At 41.9% G+C, this 19,775-nt stretch overlaps 1 protein-coding gene across 4 annotated transcripts in view; it reads left to right on the top strand.

The window, feature by feature from the left end:
- The window catches only part of LOC117359509 (C-factor-like), a 232,977-nt gene that overhangs the window by 158,261 nt on the left and 54,941 nt on the right, over positions 1–19,775 (top strand). For all 4 annotated transcript variants that reach the window (XM_033942427.1, XM_033942424.1, XM_033942428.1 and 1 more), the window contains one exon: positions 9,514–9,565. In XM_033942427.1, coding sequence (XP_033798318.1) covers positions 9,514–9,565 — 52 coding nt within the window. The remainder of the gene's footprint in view (positions 1–9,513; positions 9,566–19,775) is intronic.

Genomic DNA, 19,775 nt, shown 5'->3' with positions numbered 1-19,775 from the left:
GACTAAACTCAAAGACCTGCCCATAAATGCCCATAACTGAACTCCGGGCTCTCTGGTAATCATTTTTATAGTGCACACAAATTTAGTTTTTCTTTAAAATGCACACAGATTAAATTTTTTGCGCACACAGCCTATGAAAAATTAGAGGGAACATTGGTCACAACATACAAATTGTTTGTTGTTTGCCCCTCTATGTGCTCTTGTAGCACAAGCCTAAAGCAGTGCTACTGTTATGCACCCCCTAAGCTCTTGCCCACTACATATACAGTTACACTTCTCCCTCCATATTCGCGGTTTCGATTATTCATGGTTTTTAGCTTGCTGGCTCCTCCCCCAAATTACATAAGCTTGCATAGAGAAATCACTGATTCCCAGCAGTATCTTCACTGTGTTTTGCCTCTCCTTCAGGAACAGGCCAGGTCTCCCACCATGTTATTCGCGGTTTCATCATATCCATGATAGCTTTTAATAGAAAACAGCAAATAAGTATTCCGGAGCCTGAGTGAATGGCTGGCTAAAGTCTGAGCTCCCTTCTCTGAGCATCTGATACAAGAATTTAATATACAATAATTATTCTTTTTTGTCTTATTTGTGGGAAAATTTTTAAGGATGACATCTACTAAACAGAAGATACAGGAAATTTCAACAAAGTCTATAGGAAAAAAAAAAGATTAAAGGAGGATCCACAGACATCAAGTGGAAGTTTATCATCTATAGATGCACTGGATGTTATAGATCTTATGGACAAATTGGTAAACATGTCTGAATTTAATGGAGATGAGAAAGAAAATGAATCAAATGAACAGCAAACTAGATATAATTACCAACAGAATTGATAATATGGAAACAAGAGTAGGAAAAATAGAACAAATACAGCAAGAGAATAAAGAGGATCTTGAAATGTTAAAAGTAATGCTGAAGAGAATGATAGATCTTGAAAATTGTTCTAGAAAACAGAATTTAAGAATTACATAATTAAAAGAAGGAAGTGAAGTAAAAAATATGATTTCATTTTTAGAAGAAATGATTCCAAAGGTTCTTTCACTAAAGATAAAAACACCAATAGAAATAGAAAGAGCTCACAGAATAGGAGCAAAAAAATCCAAAAGTCAGGTAAGCCAAGAACTGTAATACTCAAATTATTGAGATTCCAACATGTTCTGGATATTTTAAAAGCGGCTAGAGAAATACAAAATATAGTATATAAAGACTCTAAATTGTTTTTCACTCCGGATTTAGCTAAGGAAACTGTTCACCTACGGCAAAAGTTTTTACAGCTAAGAGAACCTTTACAAGAAATAGGAGCAAAGTATGGAATATTCTACCCAGCACAAATGAAAATCACTTATAAAGATAAGTTTTACTTCTTTGATGACCCGGAAAAACTTAAGGAGTTCTTATCTTCTCAAAAAATACCCATGAATTGAGAATTAAAATGCTGGTAAGAGGAAAAATTTAGCTTGAAAAATAATAAAAATTCAGATCTATTGAATTAAATGAATATATATTTTAAGTTTTATTTTTATCATTAAGAGGGCCACTACAACAGACTTTTAACTGAATTAGAACAGTTGGAATTAGAAGCATTTTAAAACAGGATAAGATTCTAAGTTTTAATAAAATACCTGATGCTGTAATTTAATGTATGCAGAAACTATCTGACGTTTGGAAGTTCTAAATATGGATCTATGAGAACATTGAATTCTGTTCCCTCCTCTTTAAACTGGTTATTGTTTAAAGAAAGAAAGTAAATAAAATATAAAGAGGCTTTAAGTAAAGTCAAATAAAAGATACAATGCGGAAATGAAACAGAGAAGATACTCACAGTGGTGATCGCTATGGCTCTGAATTCAATTGTATTGGAAGAAGTGTGGGGGAGCTTTAGAGAGAGCCCTGGTGTAGATGCCCACATTGGATCGTGTGAAAAATCACGGTGGGTCTCAGAAACGGAAGTTGGATCGATTTTCTTTTTTCTTTTTGCCTCGTCCTTTGACTGGAGGGCTCCTGAAAAGGCCTGGGGAATCGTTGAAGGAGAACTTATTGGTTTGTCCCCATCACATGTTTCCGGATTATTGATTAAAAATTTCTGGTTCTGGGTTGAGACAGAGGTGACGAGCTTTAGCTAGTTGGCGAGTTTTGATATATACTGAAGATCTCATCGAAGCTGAGACTTAATTCGCTCTCCAGTATAAATTGAAACTGCCTTTCCCGATTCATTTCAACGTGCTTCTGACCAGCGTCCTTAACCTGGAATATATGGATATTGCCGGTTCTGAGGCATACATTACTGGTTCCTACTTCTCAGAATATCTACGGGGGGACAATGCGTGTGTCAGGCCCTGGTTGCTGATACAAAACTTTCTTTCAGAAATCTCAGGGACATCAATTTGTTAGAAGAGTACTGTTGAGGACTCAGCAAATGGTTCGTTCATAAATTCCAATGGAGATTAAGCTGTTGAGACCTCCAGTTATGATTCATGGTGAGCCTCAAGATCCCAAACATCTTTACTTTTTCTGGGGGTTTTCCTGAGGGAAAGAGTAGTTTTTGAATGATATAATATCCGGATGGGGATTCCAGCTTAACCCTTGATATTGGAGTGTCATCACTACGGCCAATAAGAAAGAATAGAATGACTCTCAATATAATTATGGCCCTGAAGATGCACCATCAGCAGATTTGCATACTATTGTATTTTATGATATGCTGCTTTGTTTTTACATACATTCTCCTTTCAAAGATAGTACTTATAATTGGAAGAACTAGAGTAAGAACATAAGAAATGCCTTCACCGAATCAGACCCTTGGTCCATCCAGTCTGGTGACCCGCACACGCGGAGGCCCAACTAGGTGCTTCCTAATGAAGACCCAGGTGTTCCCAGATGAGACCTTGTTTACTTGTATCCCTCAATGTGATTTGCAAGGAGGTATGCATCCAACTTGCCCTTGAATCCTATAATGGAGGTCTCCGTCACAACCTCCTCCGGGAGAGCGTTCCAAGTGTCCACCACTCGCTGTGTGAAACAGAACTTCCTGACATTTGTCTTGGGTCTGTTGCCTCTCAATTTCAGTACATGACCTCTTGTCCGAGTCACATTTGACAACGTGAATAACAATGCATCTTGCTGGATTTTATCAAATCCTTTTAGTATTTTAAAAGTCTCTATCATATCTCCACGCATTCTTCTCTTCTCAAGGGTGAACAAGCTCAGTTTTCTAAGGCGTTCTTTGTAGCTCAAATTTCCCATACCTTTTACTAACTTTGTAGCTCGCCTCTGCACCCTTTCCAGCAGGGTTATCCTTTTTTAGGTAGGGAGACCAGTATTGGATACAATACTCCAGGTGTGGCCTGACCATTGCTCTGTAAAGCGGCATTATGACGTTAGCCGATCTACTTGTGATTCCCTTCTTAATCATGCCCAACATCCCGTTTGCTTTCTTTGCAGCCGCTGCGCATTGTGCCAACGGTTTAAGTGTCCGGTCTATCAGTATCCCCAGGTCTCTTTCCTGTCCGCTCTTGCTCAATGTCACACCTAGCATCTTATATTCATGTTCCTTGTTCTTCGTGCCTATGTCACATATATAAAATGGAAAGATTTATTGCAATACAGCGAGGGTGTTTTAGAAAATTTCAAGATGTGTGGGAGCCATTAACAAAATATTGTTCTGATTAGATGACATTTTCCCCTTAATTTTACAGGTTCAATTATGAGGGGGGTGGGGGGATAATTTTATGAGTTTTTTTTATTATATATTGTACAATGTATTTGATTATATAATAGAAAGGGGTGGGAAGGGTGGATGATAATAGCATATTATTTGTACTATTGATGATTATTAAGTGATATATTTATGATTAATTTGATTTAACATATTGATATACTTATTGTTTGAAAATGAATAAAGATTATTAAAAAAAAAAAAGAAAACAGCAAATAACATATGAAAAAGTTATTTGCGTTTTTTCTGTATTCGCAGGTCTGTTAATCCCCTATCACAGCGAATACAGAGAGAGAAGTGTAGTTATTTTATTTGATATACCGCCATTTTTAACAAAAAAGTCAAATCAAAGTGGTGTACAATAAATAAAAACAGTGGGCTATATTTAAAATCAATAAAATAAAAACATAACAAGGGAACTGTGCGCAGACCAATTAACCAAACTAGGCACAAGAGGACAATAAAGAGCAGGAAAGGTTTACAATATCTTGAGGGGAAAAAACAAGCAGGATAGGAACAAGAGGGTAGATTAAGGATAAGGAAAGAATAGGAAGTAAGAAAAGTAGAGAGAAGCATAAGATGATGTCACAAGTAGTCACAAGTAGTGAGAAAAAGTTACAAGGATAATGACTACCAAGTCAGAAGTAATGAGAAAAAGTTGCAAAGACAATGACTTCCTAGTCACAGGTAATGGGAAAAAGTTGCAAAGTGACAAACTATTAGGAACTAGGTTCAAATGCCATTTTGAAATAATATGCTTTCAAGTGAGACTTAAATGGCTTAAGAGATTTTTCTGTTCCCATATATAATGGAAGAGAGTGTTGGAGCCATTACAGAGAAACTAGAGTTTCAAGTTTAATAAAAATTTTATATACCACTTATCAGTCTTCTAAGCGGTGTGTACATAATAAAACTAGTAAACTAGGGTAACATATATTAAAATACACAGGATCTACTGGAACGATAGGAAAGAGAACAATATAGGGGAAATGCAAAAGGAAGGGCGATACCATTTGATAACCAAAGAGTCTCTGTAAATATCCAGAAACAACTGCCTAAAGGATGAAATAGGTAGTAAGGATTGATTGGCGGAATGCAACTCCCTCCTGGGTGAATATGGAATCAAATGAGAAAATAAAAATAGAGGAAAACCAGAGTCCAGAATCTGAAAAGTGAGGTTATATTTGGAAGGTATCCTGAAAGAGACTGGAAGCATGAGCTCAATTTTGAGAAGTGGTGTAATATGATCAAATTTTGAACGATTATAAAGAAGCCTAAGCGCAGTATTTTGTACTAGCTAGAGTTGACACCGTTGGTACTGTGGAAGTCCAATTAGTAATGAATTGCAATAATCCAATCTAGAAACAACTAGTTAATGTACAAGGATTCGTAAAGAATTACGATTTAATAGTGACCTGACTGAGCGAAGCTGATGAAGCTGTAGAAAAGAAGATGAAATTACTTTGGAAAACCCAAGGTGACACATAGGATTTTAATCGATGTTGAATATGATAAAGGATTACCTTTCAAACTAAAAATATGAACTGGAAGACTCAATGCATGCTTAATTGGAGAAAAGATCATGGTAAAAGTTTTCTGAAAATTGATTTTTAATCTATCTATGGTTAACGAGTCAAAAACCTCATCCAGTTTTGCAGATATCAGAGAATGGTCATTGGGATTATTAGAATTGAAAGGATGCAATAACTGTATATCATCAGCATAAATGAAAAGGTAAAGCTGAGTGTATGTAGTAATAGTGTTGGGGGCACGAGAAAGATATTAAAGAGAATAGGCCCAAGAACAGAACCCTGTGGAACACCAGATAAGAGCGGATGAGAACTGGAAAGAATACCAGAATGAGAAACAGAATAGGTCTGATCCGTCAAATATGAACTAAACCATGGGTAAGATGTACCAGTGATGTTGAGAAGGAGGTATGGAAAGAGAAAGAAAGAAGGGGGCAGGGTGAAAGAAAAGAAAAAGTTGGGGGAGGGAATGAGGTCTGGAGGAGAGGAAGCATACAGGAGCCTGAAAGAAGGGAAGAAATATTGGATGCACAGTCAGAAGAAGAAAGCTTCACTAGAGACTGATGAAATTACCAAACAAAGGTAGGAAAAATGATTTTATTTTCAATTTAGTGATCAAAATGTGTTCGTTTTGAGAATTTATATCCGCTGTCTATATTTTGCACTATGGCCCCCTTTTACTAAACTGCAATAGCGTTTTTTAGCGCAGAGAGCCTATGAGCATCAAGAGCAGCGCAGAATATTCAGCACAGCTCCCTGCGCTAAAAAACGCTATCGCAGTTTAGTAAAAAGGGAGGGGGTATATTTGTCTATTTTTGTATAGTTGTTACTGAGGTGACATTGCATAAAGTCATCTGCCTTGACTTCTTTAAAAACCCGCGGAATATAAATGATAATTAACATTTTCTCTGTGTACAGTGTGCTTTGTGTTTTTAAAATTTTATTGTTGGTAGATCATTTTGACTTGGCCACGAAGGTGAGGGGGAGGGAGGGAGGGAGGGGAGCTGCTGAAAGACATCTAGTAATCCTTGCAGGCTTGACTGTGCAGGGAATTATTTGTATAAAATCATGTTTTGTTATGTGACTGGCATTATTTAGATTGTAATTTCTATAAATGAATAGAATGAAAATGATATAAAATTGCATGCTTGTTTTTATATTCGTGCGCTGAAGGGAAGTGGAGAGAGAGTGGGCTGAGGACGCTGAAGGAAAATGGGTAAGAGAGAGTAGGGAGAAGATGCTGATTTATAAATTGACAATTGTACAGCATATTATTTCTTTTTATACTTTAATATAATAAGTTCAATATAAAACAATTCAAGGCTTGTGTGGATGGAATCAGGTGGTTTGCGGGGATGGGGACTGAGCTGACGGGGAAGGGACAGAGACAAATTTTTTCCCCTGTCATTCTCTAGGCTCTGCCACAAATCAATTTTGACTACGTGTGGATGAGCGGGGTGTCAATCGGGTTGACATAGCCATTGTAGCGCAAGCGGGCACGGGGTATGGCTCTCAAAAAAAATCTTAATCGTTGTAGTGCCAATTTTGGCTCTTTTGACTAATGAGTTTGCCTACCACTGCCCTAGGGCCTTTTAGCCGGGTGCTGCGCCCGGCTAATTTAGGTGATCACCCGGTTGCCATCTATCGCGAATCCTGCCGCTGCTCAACATTTTTTTAAAAAAGAACAACCCCCACCTCTCACCGGCTTGGCGATTTCCCACCTTAGTCCCTAGCGAACTCATGCTTTGAGACTTTAAGGTGTGCGTGCCAGCTTCCCTTCTCTTCCCTCCGAAACTGGAAGTTAAGTTCGGGGGGTGGGGGGTGGAGGAGAAGAGAAGTCATCATGCACAAGTTTGAGCCCCCGAGCATGAGTTCACTAGGGCTAAGGTCAGCGACGGAGGGAAGCTAAGGGAGATAGGTCAGCGACGGAGGGAAGTTAAAACTTGTCTTGTTGCTCTTCCTTGCTTCGGGCCTTCCTGGCTGCCAGGTCCTGCCTACTTTCTGTTTCCGCGAAGGCAGGACCCCGCAATGAGGAAGGCCCAAAGGAAGAGCAGCAAGAGGTCAACAATTGAGGGAAGCTTGCGACTCTGCCGATGGAAAAGATGGGAAGAGAAATGCTGCTGCTGCACCCAAGTGGGGCAGGGGAGAAGAGAGATGCTGTTGCTGCACCCAAGGGGGGAGGGGGAAGAGAGATGCTGCTGCTGCACCCATTTGGGGAGGGGGCAAGAAAGAAATGCTGCTGCTGCATCCATGGGGGAGGGGGAAGAGGTATGTTGCTACACCCAATGGGGGAGGGGAGGGGGAAGAGAAATGTTCTGCTGTTGCACCCAATTTTTTGGGGGGAGGGGAAGAGAAATGCTTCAGCACCCAATTGGGGAGGGGAAGAGAAGTGCTGCTGCTGCAGCACCCAATTGGGGAGAGAGAGGGGAGAAGGAACACCAGGGAAGGGAGAGGAAAGAGATGCCAAGACCATGGGAGTAAAGGAAAGGAAAGGAGCTACCAGACCATGGGGGGGGGGAGAGATGTCAGGGGGAGGGGGAGGAGGCAGATGCCAGACCAGGTGTTAGGAAGGAGAGAAAGGAAGGAGAAGAGATGCTAGATAATGGAGTGGGACTGAGCATGGGGGGAAGGAAGGGAAACTAAAGGAGACAAAATGCCAGACCAGAGGGAAAGAAAGGAGAGGAGGTGCCAGAGGGAGAGATAGGAGGGAGATGCCAGGGCATGGGGGAGAGAAGGGAAGGAGATAGAGATGCCAGACCATGGGGTGGAGTGAGAAGGAAGGAAGGAAAGGAGAAGAGAGATGCAAGAGCATAGGGGAGGGGGTGAAGCCAAAATGAATCATGTACAAAGGAGAGAAAGGGCACAGGATATACAGCTTATTGAAGGGACATAGAAAGAGGGAAGATGCCATATGGAACAGAGAGAGGGTGAACAGTGGATGCAAGGGGCAGAGAGAGGGTGGACAGTAGATGGAAGGGGTAGAGAGGGCACAAGCTGGGTAGCAGGGGCAAAGAGAGGACAGATGTTACATGGAAGGGAGAGAGGACAAATGCTGTATAGAAAGAAGAGAACATGATTAAAGCAGAAATGACAAAAGATAGAAAGAGTTTTTTGTTGCTTTACTTAGAATCAAGTAGTATTGCAACTGTATTGATATAATTTTATAAATAGGAAATGGAAATAAGGCAACTTTTTGTACTAACCCCTTTTCCTCAGGTCAGGACAGGATACCATAACAGTACTGTCCTGAAGAAAGATTTGGTCTATGAAATCTAATTGAAAAATGGATTAGTCCAATAAAATTATATTTTCTTATTTCTCATTATTTGTTTTGTTTTTATTTGTAAATTTATAAAGTGGTGATTGCTATGTATCAGTTTTTTCAAATTTACATCTACTGTCTTTATATTTTGCACAGTATTAGAGGACATGTGTTACTGTTTTTGTGGTGTTGTGGTGTTGCATTGTATGCAGAGTCTGGTTTCTTGGCTGTTCAATTTAATTTTTGTCTACGTATTTCTATTTTTAGTTTGTGATTATTCCATATTGGGCGTGGGTGTATCTCTGTTCTGTATGAAAAGAACCATAGTTTTCAGTTGGCATTGACTGCAGGGTCAATTGACTTTTTGGGATCTGGCTAGTTTAGTTTTACAATGTATGTGTTGGTGTTCTAGAGCTCACTGCAGTGTTTAAGATGCTGCCTTTTCCTAAGTACTCTCTTGTGCGATATGTGGATTGTTACTAAAAATCATATTTTTCATATAGATGGGGGAGGGGGTGTGTCAAAAAATGATGGGCCCTGGGTGTCACATATGCTAGGTACGCCACTGGTGTGTAATAAATGTAAAACTGTTTGTACGCCAAAAAGACAGTATATCAAATCCACAATCCTTTTTACCTTTTTGGGATCTTCGGAGTACTTGACTTCTGGACTGGCTACTGTTGGAGATAGGATGCTGGGCTTGTAGGACCTTGCTCTGACTCAGCAGTGCATTTCTTGTGTTCAGGTATAAAAGTCTGCTAATGTCTTTAGCGGGATAAGCTCTCAGCAGAATATTCATATATATTCCTTTTAAAAACTTACCACAGCCCACAAAGTAGGCACCTACCTTTTATGCATGTTTGAAGTTATAAAATTATAATCTTGTATACTGTATATATGATGGGATATAATAAATAGATAAATTCTTTTTAAAATTTTGAGAACTTCATGAACTTCATCTATATAATGGGTTTGTACTTATCTTTAACATGTTTATATTTTAGGAACTGACAAATTTGGCTGCACAGCATCCCAACCTTTCTGTGATCAAGCTAGGTATGTCATGTTTAAGTATCTTTTATACCACCTCTCAATAAATAATAACAAAGAAGTTATACAAAATAACTACATCTTCTCCTTTTTTCATCTCACTGACCGCCTGGTTAGAATTTCTTTCTCCCTCGCTTTCCCATCCATCCCTCTCCTGCTTTTTTTGATTCTTTACTAACCCTCCTTTTCCTCAATTTTTTCCTTTAGTAATAAATGGTGTCAGGAAAGAGGATGTAAGCAAATAAAGGACTGGTGAACCTCATTGGTAGACTTCTGGCCCTAGGGGAAAGCAATTGAAAATAGGAGTCCCAGATCTGCAAAAAACCTTTTTTCCGCTTGAAAGACAAGCGTGCATGCCGTTGCTCCAAGAACATCAAATTATGAAAATGGTTCCTCCAAGCCCAGTAAGCAGGTGCGGTCGGTTGCATCCATACACTAAGTATGATCTTCTTACCTACAACAGAAGCCTTCCAAATCAGCATCCGATATCCCCGAGCAGACACCCTCAAAGATTCAGACCAATCTAGAAGTAAGCCTACCGTCGACATTGGAAGAGATTGGCCAAAAAGCCTTTCTAGAAAGCGGAGTACGGCCCTCCAAAAAACTTTCACACAAGAGGATCTTTTTTTTTTTTATGTATGCTACCGGCTGCAATGCCAGAGGCTAGCATTTTTAATATCCAGTTTTTAGGTTGGCCACATAACCTGAACTGCGTAAAGATGGGACTGTTATTTATGTGGCCCAATTTAAGCAGTTACGGTATATTATGTGGTCAAGGGCTGAATATCAGCTCTTAATTACATAAGTGCCAACTCTGCCCCTGGAACGTAAAGACGGTAAGTAAGCTGCCTGGTGCACTCACTGACCACAAATATTCAGCAATACTAACCAGTTAAATACTGCTGAATATCTTTGGGTTGCAGAGACAAGTGATTTAAGCAGCAGAAGCCTCTCCTGCCCACTTTAATCAATTTGAATAATCACCTGGATTGTGTTTAACATCCCCATTCATTTTAATTTATTTTAAAAACTTGTATTCCACTTAAAACCTAAGTGGAGCATAACAACAACATACACAATCAAGGCATAATAATGGCATCATAAATATCTGAAACACATCATATCTGTCAACTGCCAGTCACACACAAGTCAAAGGGGCAAAAAGGCTTTTACAAACAAGTTAGTCTTTAGCATTTTCTTAAATGTTCCCACATTACTGCACAGTCTAAGGGCTTCTGGCAAAGCATTCCACAAACATGAACCAGAAATAGAAATCACAGAGGATTGTGTAGTCACATATGGTCTCAAAGCAGATTCAGATCATAAATATCTGCTAGGTACATAATTTTGTTAAGACTTAAGACAGATGCCAGGAGGAATGGCCATACACAACTTGATGAATTGGTAAGATTTTATATTCAATTCTATATATTACAGGCCACCAATGTAGCTGCTTCAGAAGTGGTTGTACATGTTCAGAACGTGAGGCTCCCGTAATCATCCTAGCAGCTGTATTCTGATTTACCTGCAATGCTCATATGTTTGATTGTGCCAACCCTAACCACAGAGCAGAGTCTACAGATCAGTGGCGTAGTGAGGATGAGAGGCTCCCTGAGTGGTGGCACCCTCCCTTTCCGCCCTGCCTCTTCCCACTTCTCACCTCGTGCGTCCCCATCCCTTCCCCCATACCTCTAGTTGAAGTTGTTGCTCGTGGCGGTAAACCATGTGCTTCTTGCAACCCCTGTCAGCTCTCCCTCTGACATCACTTCCTATGCACGGCACCCAGAAGTGATGTCAGTGGGAGAGCCGACAGGGTTGGAGGAGCACGTGGTTGACTGCCACGAGCAACAGCTACAACTAGAGGTACGGGGAAGGGAAGGGGGTGCACACATGGCGAGGAGTGGGAAGAGGCAGGGTGGTGGAGAGGAGGATGGATGCTAGCGCCCCAATAACATGACGCTTGGGGTAGACAGCCCCCCCTCTTACTATTCCACTGCTACAGATCACCAGATATTGTACCATTGTCCTAAAATCACACAGACAACATTGGCTTGACTCTAGACAGCATCCGTAGTTGAAAAAATGATGCCTTTACCACCGGCAAAATATACGCTTGCATTGTTAATTTTGAGTGCAAATAGATAATAACCTCATTTGTGACAATACAAGTATATTTGTATCACCCACCCATATCACTGAAGCCTGCATCAGAGGTTGATCCTTTCCAATAAACATAATCTCAGTCTTATCTAAATTCAAAACTAATCCATTTCCCCTCATCCAGTCACCAATTTATGTCATACAATGTCAACTTCACAGAGACCCAATTAATTCCCCTTGTAATTGCACATCATTGGCGTAGATGTGATAATGAACCTCTAAATTTCCAAGATCTCTTCCCAAAGATGCCATATAAATATTAAACAACAGAGCTGATAAGGCTGATCCCTGAAGCATCCCCTTCAATAATAACATAACTGGGAATACCCCCTCTACTCTTAACCACAAATCTACGCCCCATTAATGAATGGAACCATTTCAACACTTTACCACTCGCTTTACCCTCAACAATCTACACCAAAGGCATCCAACCTCTGCCCTAGCCAGGTCAGATTTTCAGGATTTCCCAAATTAATGTGCATGAGACCTATTTGTATACAATGGAAGCAGTGCATACAAATAAATCTCATGCAAATACACTGAATATAATGAATTGCAGACTCTGGGGATCCTCGAGGACCGACACTGGACAACCCTGATCTACACAATAGTATCCCCACATCAACAGTGTTGAAAGCTGCTGACACATCCAAATATAGTAGACAAAACATAGTCCCCTTATACATGCCTTGTCAAAAAACTGACAACAATGCTGACAACATCAAAGTTTTAACCCCAAGTGATTTCCTGAACCCATACTGATTTTTATCCAACCATTTCTACTTCTCAACCACATCCTCCAAATGCTCCAACACCTGTAACGCACCCGATACCTGTACCTCAATTAGGACCGGACCACGTTCACATTAAAGATACTTCTGCGTGCTTCCCCTGAAGGAAGGAAGTCCTGCTGTATGACATTCACTCTCAAGGCATGGAATAATAAAAAAAACAAAAAGGCAAAAAGAGTCAATTCATTTCCCATGCAATGCTCACTTTATTCAGTGGTATGACACTGGGAGTTAACTTCCAGTCCGTCCATACTCCCAGCAGCGGCCAAGAAATAAATCCATACAAAACACGAGCATGGGCTGACCAAACGTTTAAGTGTCCGCTCTCAGCTTCATTCAAACAGCTCAGGTAAGGAAAAATAATAAGTGATGTTGCCTTTACCTTTCAGACAACAACCTCCCCACTACGGCTAGCACTTTCAACAGTTCTGTACACCAGCCTACAAGCTATGTTAGCTTGGCTCTCACCAATTCCCTGGAGTTGGTGTGGGGGAAGGGGGAGCAAGTGAATCCACCAATTAATCTTCTGAATTTCAGAATGCCACTAATGGCCCCACTAACCCAACCTGTATGGAAAGTGGATTCTCCCCGATGAATTACTCCCTTTTCTCCTAATTGCATACTCAACCCCAAAGCAAGCTTAACTATGCTGGAACTTGTAACCAAAAACAAGCCCAGAAACAAAAACGTTTTTTTTTTTTTCCTTTCTTCCTGCCTCATATAAGCAGGGCAGCACAAGTCCCATTAAACTCTCAGTTAAAAGGACATTTCCTTAGCAGTGCATCAACAGATAGAACATGTTATCAATCCCAAACAACCCAGCCCTGCCACTTAGCTTTCCTCCATTAGAATGTCTTCAGGCAGACTGGGAGTTTCCAAACAGTCCATGGGTTCTTGCTGTGCTGGCTGGCTGGCAAAAGGGTCAGTGTCAATCTCCTGCATTTCAATGTCCTGGGACTCAGGAGAATAGCCTGGAGTGACCTCCTCCTGGGCTGGCCCAGGGTGAACTGCCTTTCTCCTCCTCAGAGCAGCTTCTAAAGTATCCAGGCGAACACACCCTGCTCTCTGAGGAGGAGGAGCTGCCTGCAAAGCTTGCCTAGTCTTCCTAGGCTTTCTCGTTATCTCCTTCAGCTGGGAGTTACTGGAGGGAGAGAGATTTCTCTGAGGCTGTTCTAGGTGATTCTCCTCACACCCCTCTACCCCCTTGAGATCAGCATTTTCAGGATTAAAGGGAAAGTAAGGTTTTTCCCTATTCTTAGTCACAACCCTATCCCCATGGTTAGCACTCTGAATGGAAGGGCTGGCTTTAGCTATAAGGCGTCCTGGCAAAAGCTGCGCCTTAGGGATAGGATTGTGACACACCACACGTTCTCTCACTTTTCCAGCAATAGACATTACAGAAATTGGTCTGCAATAACCAAACACGTGGAGTGGTATAATAAAAAAATATACGTCTATGTCCGTTTTGGCATAGGGTGCTAGTCACCCAAAGTTGGCAGCATCTAAATTCCATTCTTAAAAATATGTCCCAAATATTTTTTCCACGAATATCGTCTACTTCTACGTCCAGCCGTTTGATCGTCCAGACCGCCAAGTTGTCTATCACATTCTCATCCAAAAAATTATCTAAGTCTGAAATGCCTAGAACAAGACCTTTTGGACATGGGAGGGTCCAGAAAAGTGATGGACTGGCCATCCAGACATGAAAACAGAGTAGTGGAGCACCTTACAGGGTACTGCTGTGAACTTCACAAAAAGGGTGCCACATAAACATCTCACCAAAACTCCCTTGCAGGCCATATTAAGCCCTCCAAAACACTCCCCAAATCCTACTATACCTACCTGCTACCACCCCAATAGCCCTTATGGCTGCAGATGGCACCTAAATGGCAGTACAGTAGGAGTTGGGGTTTTTTTGGGAGTGGGTTGGTGGACTCACATTTTTCACCATGAATGCAGTGGTTAGAGTGGCTTATAGGCCTGGGTCCTTCTCTCACTAGCCCATTCTCCCCACTCCCACCTCTGACTACCTAAGCCAGGGGTGTCCAACTTGTGGCCCGAGGGCCGCATGCGGCACCGTGAAGTATTTTGTATGGCCACGGTCGAGGGTGATGCAGTGTTTTCCTCTGCTGCCTCGGGTGTTTACCGTCTTGCCTGCTTCCTCCTCTGTCTTGCTGCAGCGTTTGTGCGGCCCCAGAAACTTTTTTTTCAGCCAATGTGGCCCAGTGAAGCCAAAGTTGGACATCCCTGACTTAAGCCTTCTCTCTTCTGCTGTACTAGGCTTTTCGATGCCAGGTGTTGATTTCTTGAGGCAGGTATGTATGTTTTTATTCTGATTTTTATGACACAGAATGCTCTGGATCAAGCAATGGGCAGGTGACTCTTCATCCAAAGCCACTTTGAGCAGGCTACCTTTCAAGGAACAAATGCTCTTTGGCAAGGGTTTGGATGATCTGATGGCCAGTGTGGTGGAACGACATCCGAAGACCTTGCTGGATGCTTGTCCCAGGACCACTAAAGGGTCCAGGTGTGGTATATTTTGGGGCTCTTGGCATTTTTGCAAGCATACAAGGGATCCTCTGGTCAGATAGCCTACCAGGGGTCTAGGCAGATCTTAAGAGATATCAGATGCCCTTCAGCAGCCTCCAAGACACAACCATGTAGATTGGAGGGAGGCTATCGGAATTCTGGGAGGCTTGGGAGGAGTTTTGCTTGGCTTAGTGGGTACTAAACATAATTCAGGAAGATTACAAGATTTATTTCTGGATTCTCTGGCTGGTCAACTAGAAAAGGCAATCAAGATCTGAGCGACAGTGAAGCAGATCTTAGATATTTGAACCATAGAGCCTGTACCTGAGGGAGAATTGGGCTTAGGCAGATACTCTATATACTTCATTGTGCCCAAAAAGAGACTCTGAGGACTGGGGGCCAATCCTGGACCTACAGACAGTCAATGCAGCACTGACGGTTCCATGCTTCCACATGGAGATCATATGGCCAGTCATTACCTCAGTAGTGCTGGGGGAGTTTTTAGCCTTGCTAGATTTGATGGAGGCCTATTTACACATCCCTGCTAACAGGCGGTACCTCTGGTTCCAGCTATTGGAGAGACATTTTCAGTTCTTAGCTGTTCTCTTCAGGCTCACCACAGTGCCTCGGATGTTCATCAAGATGATTGTTGTTGCTGCAGCACATCTACGCAAGGCAGGGATCCAGGTACACCCATGTCTGGACGACTGACTAATCAGAGCCCTGTCCAATGCCTAAGGGAAGATTACAGTGGAATGCAATTTCTAGGCTGGATAATCAATTCTCGGTTCAGCCATCTGGAGCCAACTCAATTCCTGGAATACCTGGGAATTTGATTTCACATGGCTGTAGGCTGTGTTTTTCTTCCCAAGCCACATAGACAGAAGCTGCAATGCCAAATTGCAGAAATCTTAGCAGTGCAGGCTCTCATGACCTGGCATTATCTTCAGGTGCTAGACCCTAGTGGCACCCATAGAGGTGGTGTCATTGGTGAAGACACACTTAATGCTCTCTTCAGAACATGCTGTTGTCCCGATGGTCACCTCAGACTCCACTGAAGGCCTGGATTCTGAATGCATGGCACAGCCTGTTTGGTAGCTCCAGAAAGCACGCTGGCCAGGGGTATGCAACTTCACATAGATTCTAGGGTGATCCTCACAATGGATGCCAGTCTTTATGGCTGGGGAGGTTATTGCATTGGTCATCTAGAATAGGGAAAATGGTCGCCCTCTCAGAAGAAATGGACAGTTGGTTAGAAATGAGAGCCATTCACCTAGTGCAGGGGTAGGCAATTCTGGTCCTCGAGAGCAGGAGCCAAGTCAGGTTTTCAGGATATCCACAATGAATATGTATGAGATGAATTTGTATGCACTGCCTCCTTGAGATGCAAATCTATCTCATGCATATTTATTGTGGGTGACCTGGCTCCAGCTCTTAAGGACTGGAATTGCCTACCACTGGTCTAGTGCTTTGGATGCTGAAAAACAATCTGGAAGGCAAAGCGGTCAGGGTCTTCTCATACAATGCCACGACAGTGGCATATGTCAAAACAGGCATGGAAGCATAAAGAGTTTTCCCCTGTGATTGGAAGCCCACTTATTATTCCAATGGGCAGAAGTTCACTATAGGCTCTCTCGGCCGCACATGTAGTGGGAGTGGACAATGTTCAGGCAAACTATCTGAGCCAGCAAACACTGGATCCCCTGTAGCTGTCCTTGTTCCAGAGAAGGTTCGATTGCATTGTGTGATGGTGGGACCACCCATCATTCAATCTCATGGCAACAACAACCAACAAGAAGACTGTGTAGTACTTCAGTGATGATATGAACCAGGAAGTGCAGGCATGGATGCCTTGATGCAGTGGTGGCCAGTGACATGACTGCTGTACATTTTTCCTCCTTGGCCCATGATAGAAAGGGTCATTCAAAAAAATAGCATCTCACTCAGGCTTGGTGAATCGCATAGACCCAGATTGGGACAGGAGTCTCAGGTTGCCTCTTTATCCAACTATGCTTTTGCAGGGGATGATTGCCTTGAAGGATCCTGAACACTTTGGGCATATGTCATAGCTGTTGAACGAGAGACTCTAAAGGGTAATGGCTACATGGACTAAGTGGTTACTACTTTCCTCAAGTCAAAGAAACCAGCAATGATTGCTGCCTATGCAAAGGCTTGGAAAACATTTAGAGCTTTGTGCAATAGTAGAAAAGTGGACTGATTACTTTAGTCCTGGTACTTCTCGAGAAGGGTCTAGCAGTCGAGTCCCTTAAGGTACAGATAGAAGGACTCTTGTGCTTTAGAGCGAGGGTGGATAAAGTCCTTCTAGCAGCTCATTCGAATGTCACCAGATTCTTGAAGGAAGTGTTGTGGCTGTGTCCTTCAGTGAGACAACCTTGTCCAACGTGGAATCTTAACTTGGTTCTGAAGGCTGTTTGAGGGGGGCTCAGTATGAGCTCTTACACGAAATGTCTCTCATGGACCTCACAATGTAGTGGCTTTGGCTTTCACCTTGGCGAGATGGGTTTCAAAGCTACAGGCTTTGTCCTGTAGGGAGCCCTTCCTCAGATTTTCTGAGGTCGGAGTATCAATACGAAGGGTTCTTTCATTCTTGCCAAAGGTCATTTTGTCTTTCCATGTAAATCAGTAAGTTTGCTTGCCAGCATTCAGTCCAATGGGGCCCAAGAATAAAGATAAGATTTTGCAATTGCTGGATGTTAGATGTCTTCTCAGGTATCTCGAAGTGACCAATGAGTTTTGTCCAACTAATCATCTGTTTGTCTTTTTTTTATGTTCAATAAGTTTTATTGAAGTTTTAGCAAAATAAACGGAACTATACATAAAGGCAAACATCGTAGTGCACATAGTCATAATCACAAGATGCTATTCCATATAATAACAAGAAATCAAGTAACATTTAATATTGTTGAGTAGGTTAAAAGCATCAAGCGAGTTGATAAGAAGTAGAAGGAAATAAAAAGAGAAAAAGGGAGAAATTGGGTGAGAGGAATGAAGATCATTAGTAGGAAATATAACTGAGTATACCCAATTAGGATGAGGAAGAAGTGAAGAAAGAAAGGTTCACTTCTTTCTGGGTCAGCCGATGTATGGAAAAAAGCTAGCAGAGTTATGTTGTATAATTCATTGTGTATGGGAGTATTGTATTTGTTCATTCCGATTTATAAATCAGTTTTCAAGGTGATATGGAGATTGAGTATAAGGCATTAAAGGAGCCCACATCCTATTAAATTTACCTAGAGCATGAGATCTTTCCGCAGCAATGCATTCATATTTGGCCACCAGACATACAGTGTTCCACCAAGTATTATATTCGGTTGCAGCTAGATTCTTCCAGTTGGTCAAGATTATTTTGATGGCTATTATTAATAGTAGACGTAATAGATCATTTTCGTCTTGAGAAAAGGTCAATTGTCCTTGTTCACTAGCCAGAATGAGAATATTGAAGGAGAGTGGTTGAGCGATGTTTAATATTGAGCAAATATTATTCCATATACAGCTCCAGTAATCACGCAGTGAAAGACAATCATAAATCATATGTCATAAGGAGCCATCAGTACCACCACATGACCAACAGGTACCATCATTATTAGTATTGATTTTAGATAAACGCTGTGGGGTCCAGTAAGCTCTGTGCAATAAGAAGAATGTGGTTTGACAATATGCAGCAGATCGACATTAGAGAATGACACGGGGAAAAAAATCTATCCTCTGTACCGCCCCATCACCGCCATTCCTTTCACCGCCCCATCACCGTCACTGCCATCCCTTTCACCGCCCCATCACCGCCACTGCCATCCCATTCACCGCCCCATCACCGTCTCCGCAGCATTTAGCTTATTCCTTTCTTATAAATCAAAGTTCTGGCTGCTGAACTAGAGAAAGAGATGTTCAGCTGGCAGGGCTTTGTTTATAAATTTTTATCAACCCAACTAATATACTACTTTATCCTAAAGCAAAAAATAAATAAATAAATAAATAGAATTATTTTTTTCTACCTTTGTTGTCTGGTTTATGCTTTCCACATCTTCTCATTCAATTCCTTCCATCCACTGTGTGTCTTCTCTCTGCGTCTTCCATTTGCTGTTACTGTGCCTCTCCCTTCACCCCCCCCCCAATTGGTCTAGCACCCATCTTCTTCCCTCCGCTCCCCCATAGCCTGACATCTGTCTTCTTCCCTTCCAGCATCTTCTCCCCCACTTGTCTTCCACATTTCCCTTCACCCTCCTTCAATGTCTGTTCTATTCCTTTCCACCACCACCCTTCCCTCCCTCCTTTACCATCTGTTCCTTTCTACTACCCTTCAGCTCCTCTCGCGTGGCCTATCTATCTACCTTCTTCACCTTGAACCTTCTTTGGTATTAGTTGGATAAATAAATTGAAGGAGATATCATCCACAGCTAAGACCAGGGCTAGTTGATGAGGAGCAGATAGAGAAAAAGCACCCGGGGTGGTTGTGAAGGAAGGCTTAGGATGTCATTGTCTAAGGAAGTTTACTTACAAATGAGTCCCAGAAAGCAGAAGGAACCCTCTACTTCCTGTGCCAGCATTTCCTTCACCAGCCGAAGTTCAAAGGAGCTTCTTGAGCTCCCTCTGGAGTTTTCACCCATTGAAAACCCATCATTTCCCCCCACTATCTACTTCCTAGCACTGATTTCTCATGCCTAGTCTTGCCAGCGCAGAAGGAAGGGGCCAAAAGCCTCACCTTGAATTGGACTCGA

This window comes from Geotrypetes seraphini, chromosome 4, assembly GCF_902459505.1.
Source record: "Geotrypetes seraphini chromosome 4, aGeoSer1.1, whole genome shotgun sequence".
NCBI classification, from domain to species: Eukaryota; Metazoa; Chordata; class Amphibia; order Gymnophiona; family Dermophiidae; genus Geotrypetes; species Geotrypetes seraphini.
Note: the sequence above shows the minus strand (reverse complement) of the source record. Positions and strands in the feature narration are given on the sequence as shown.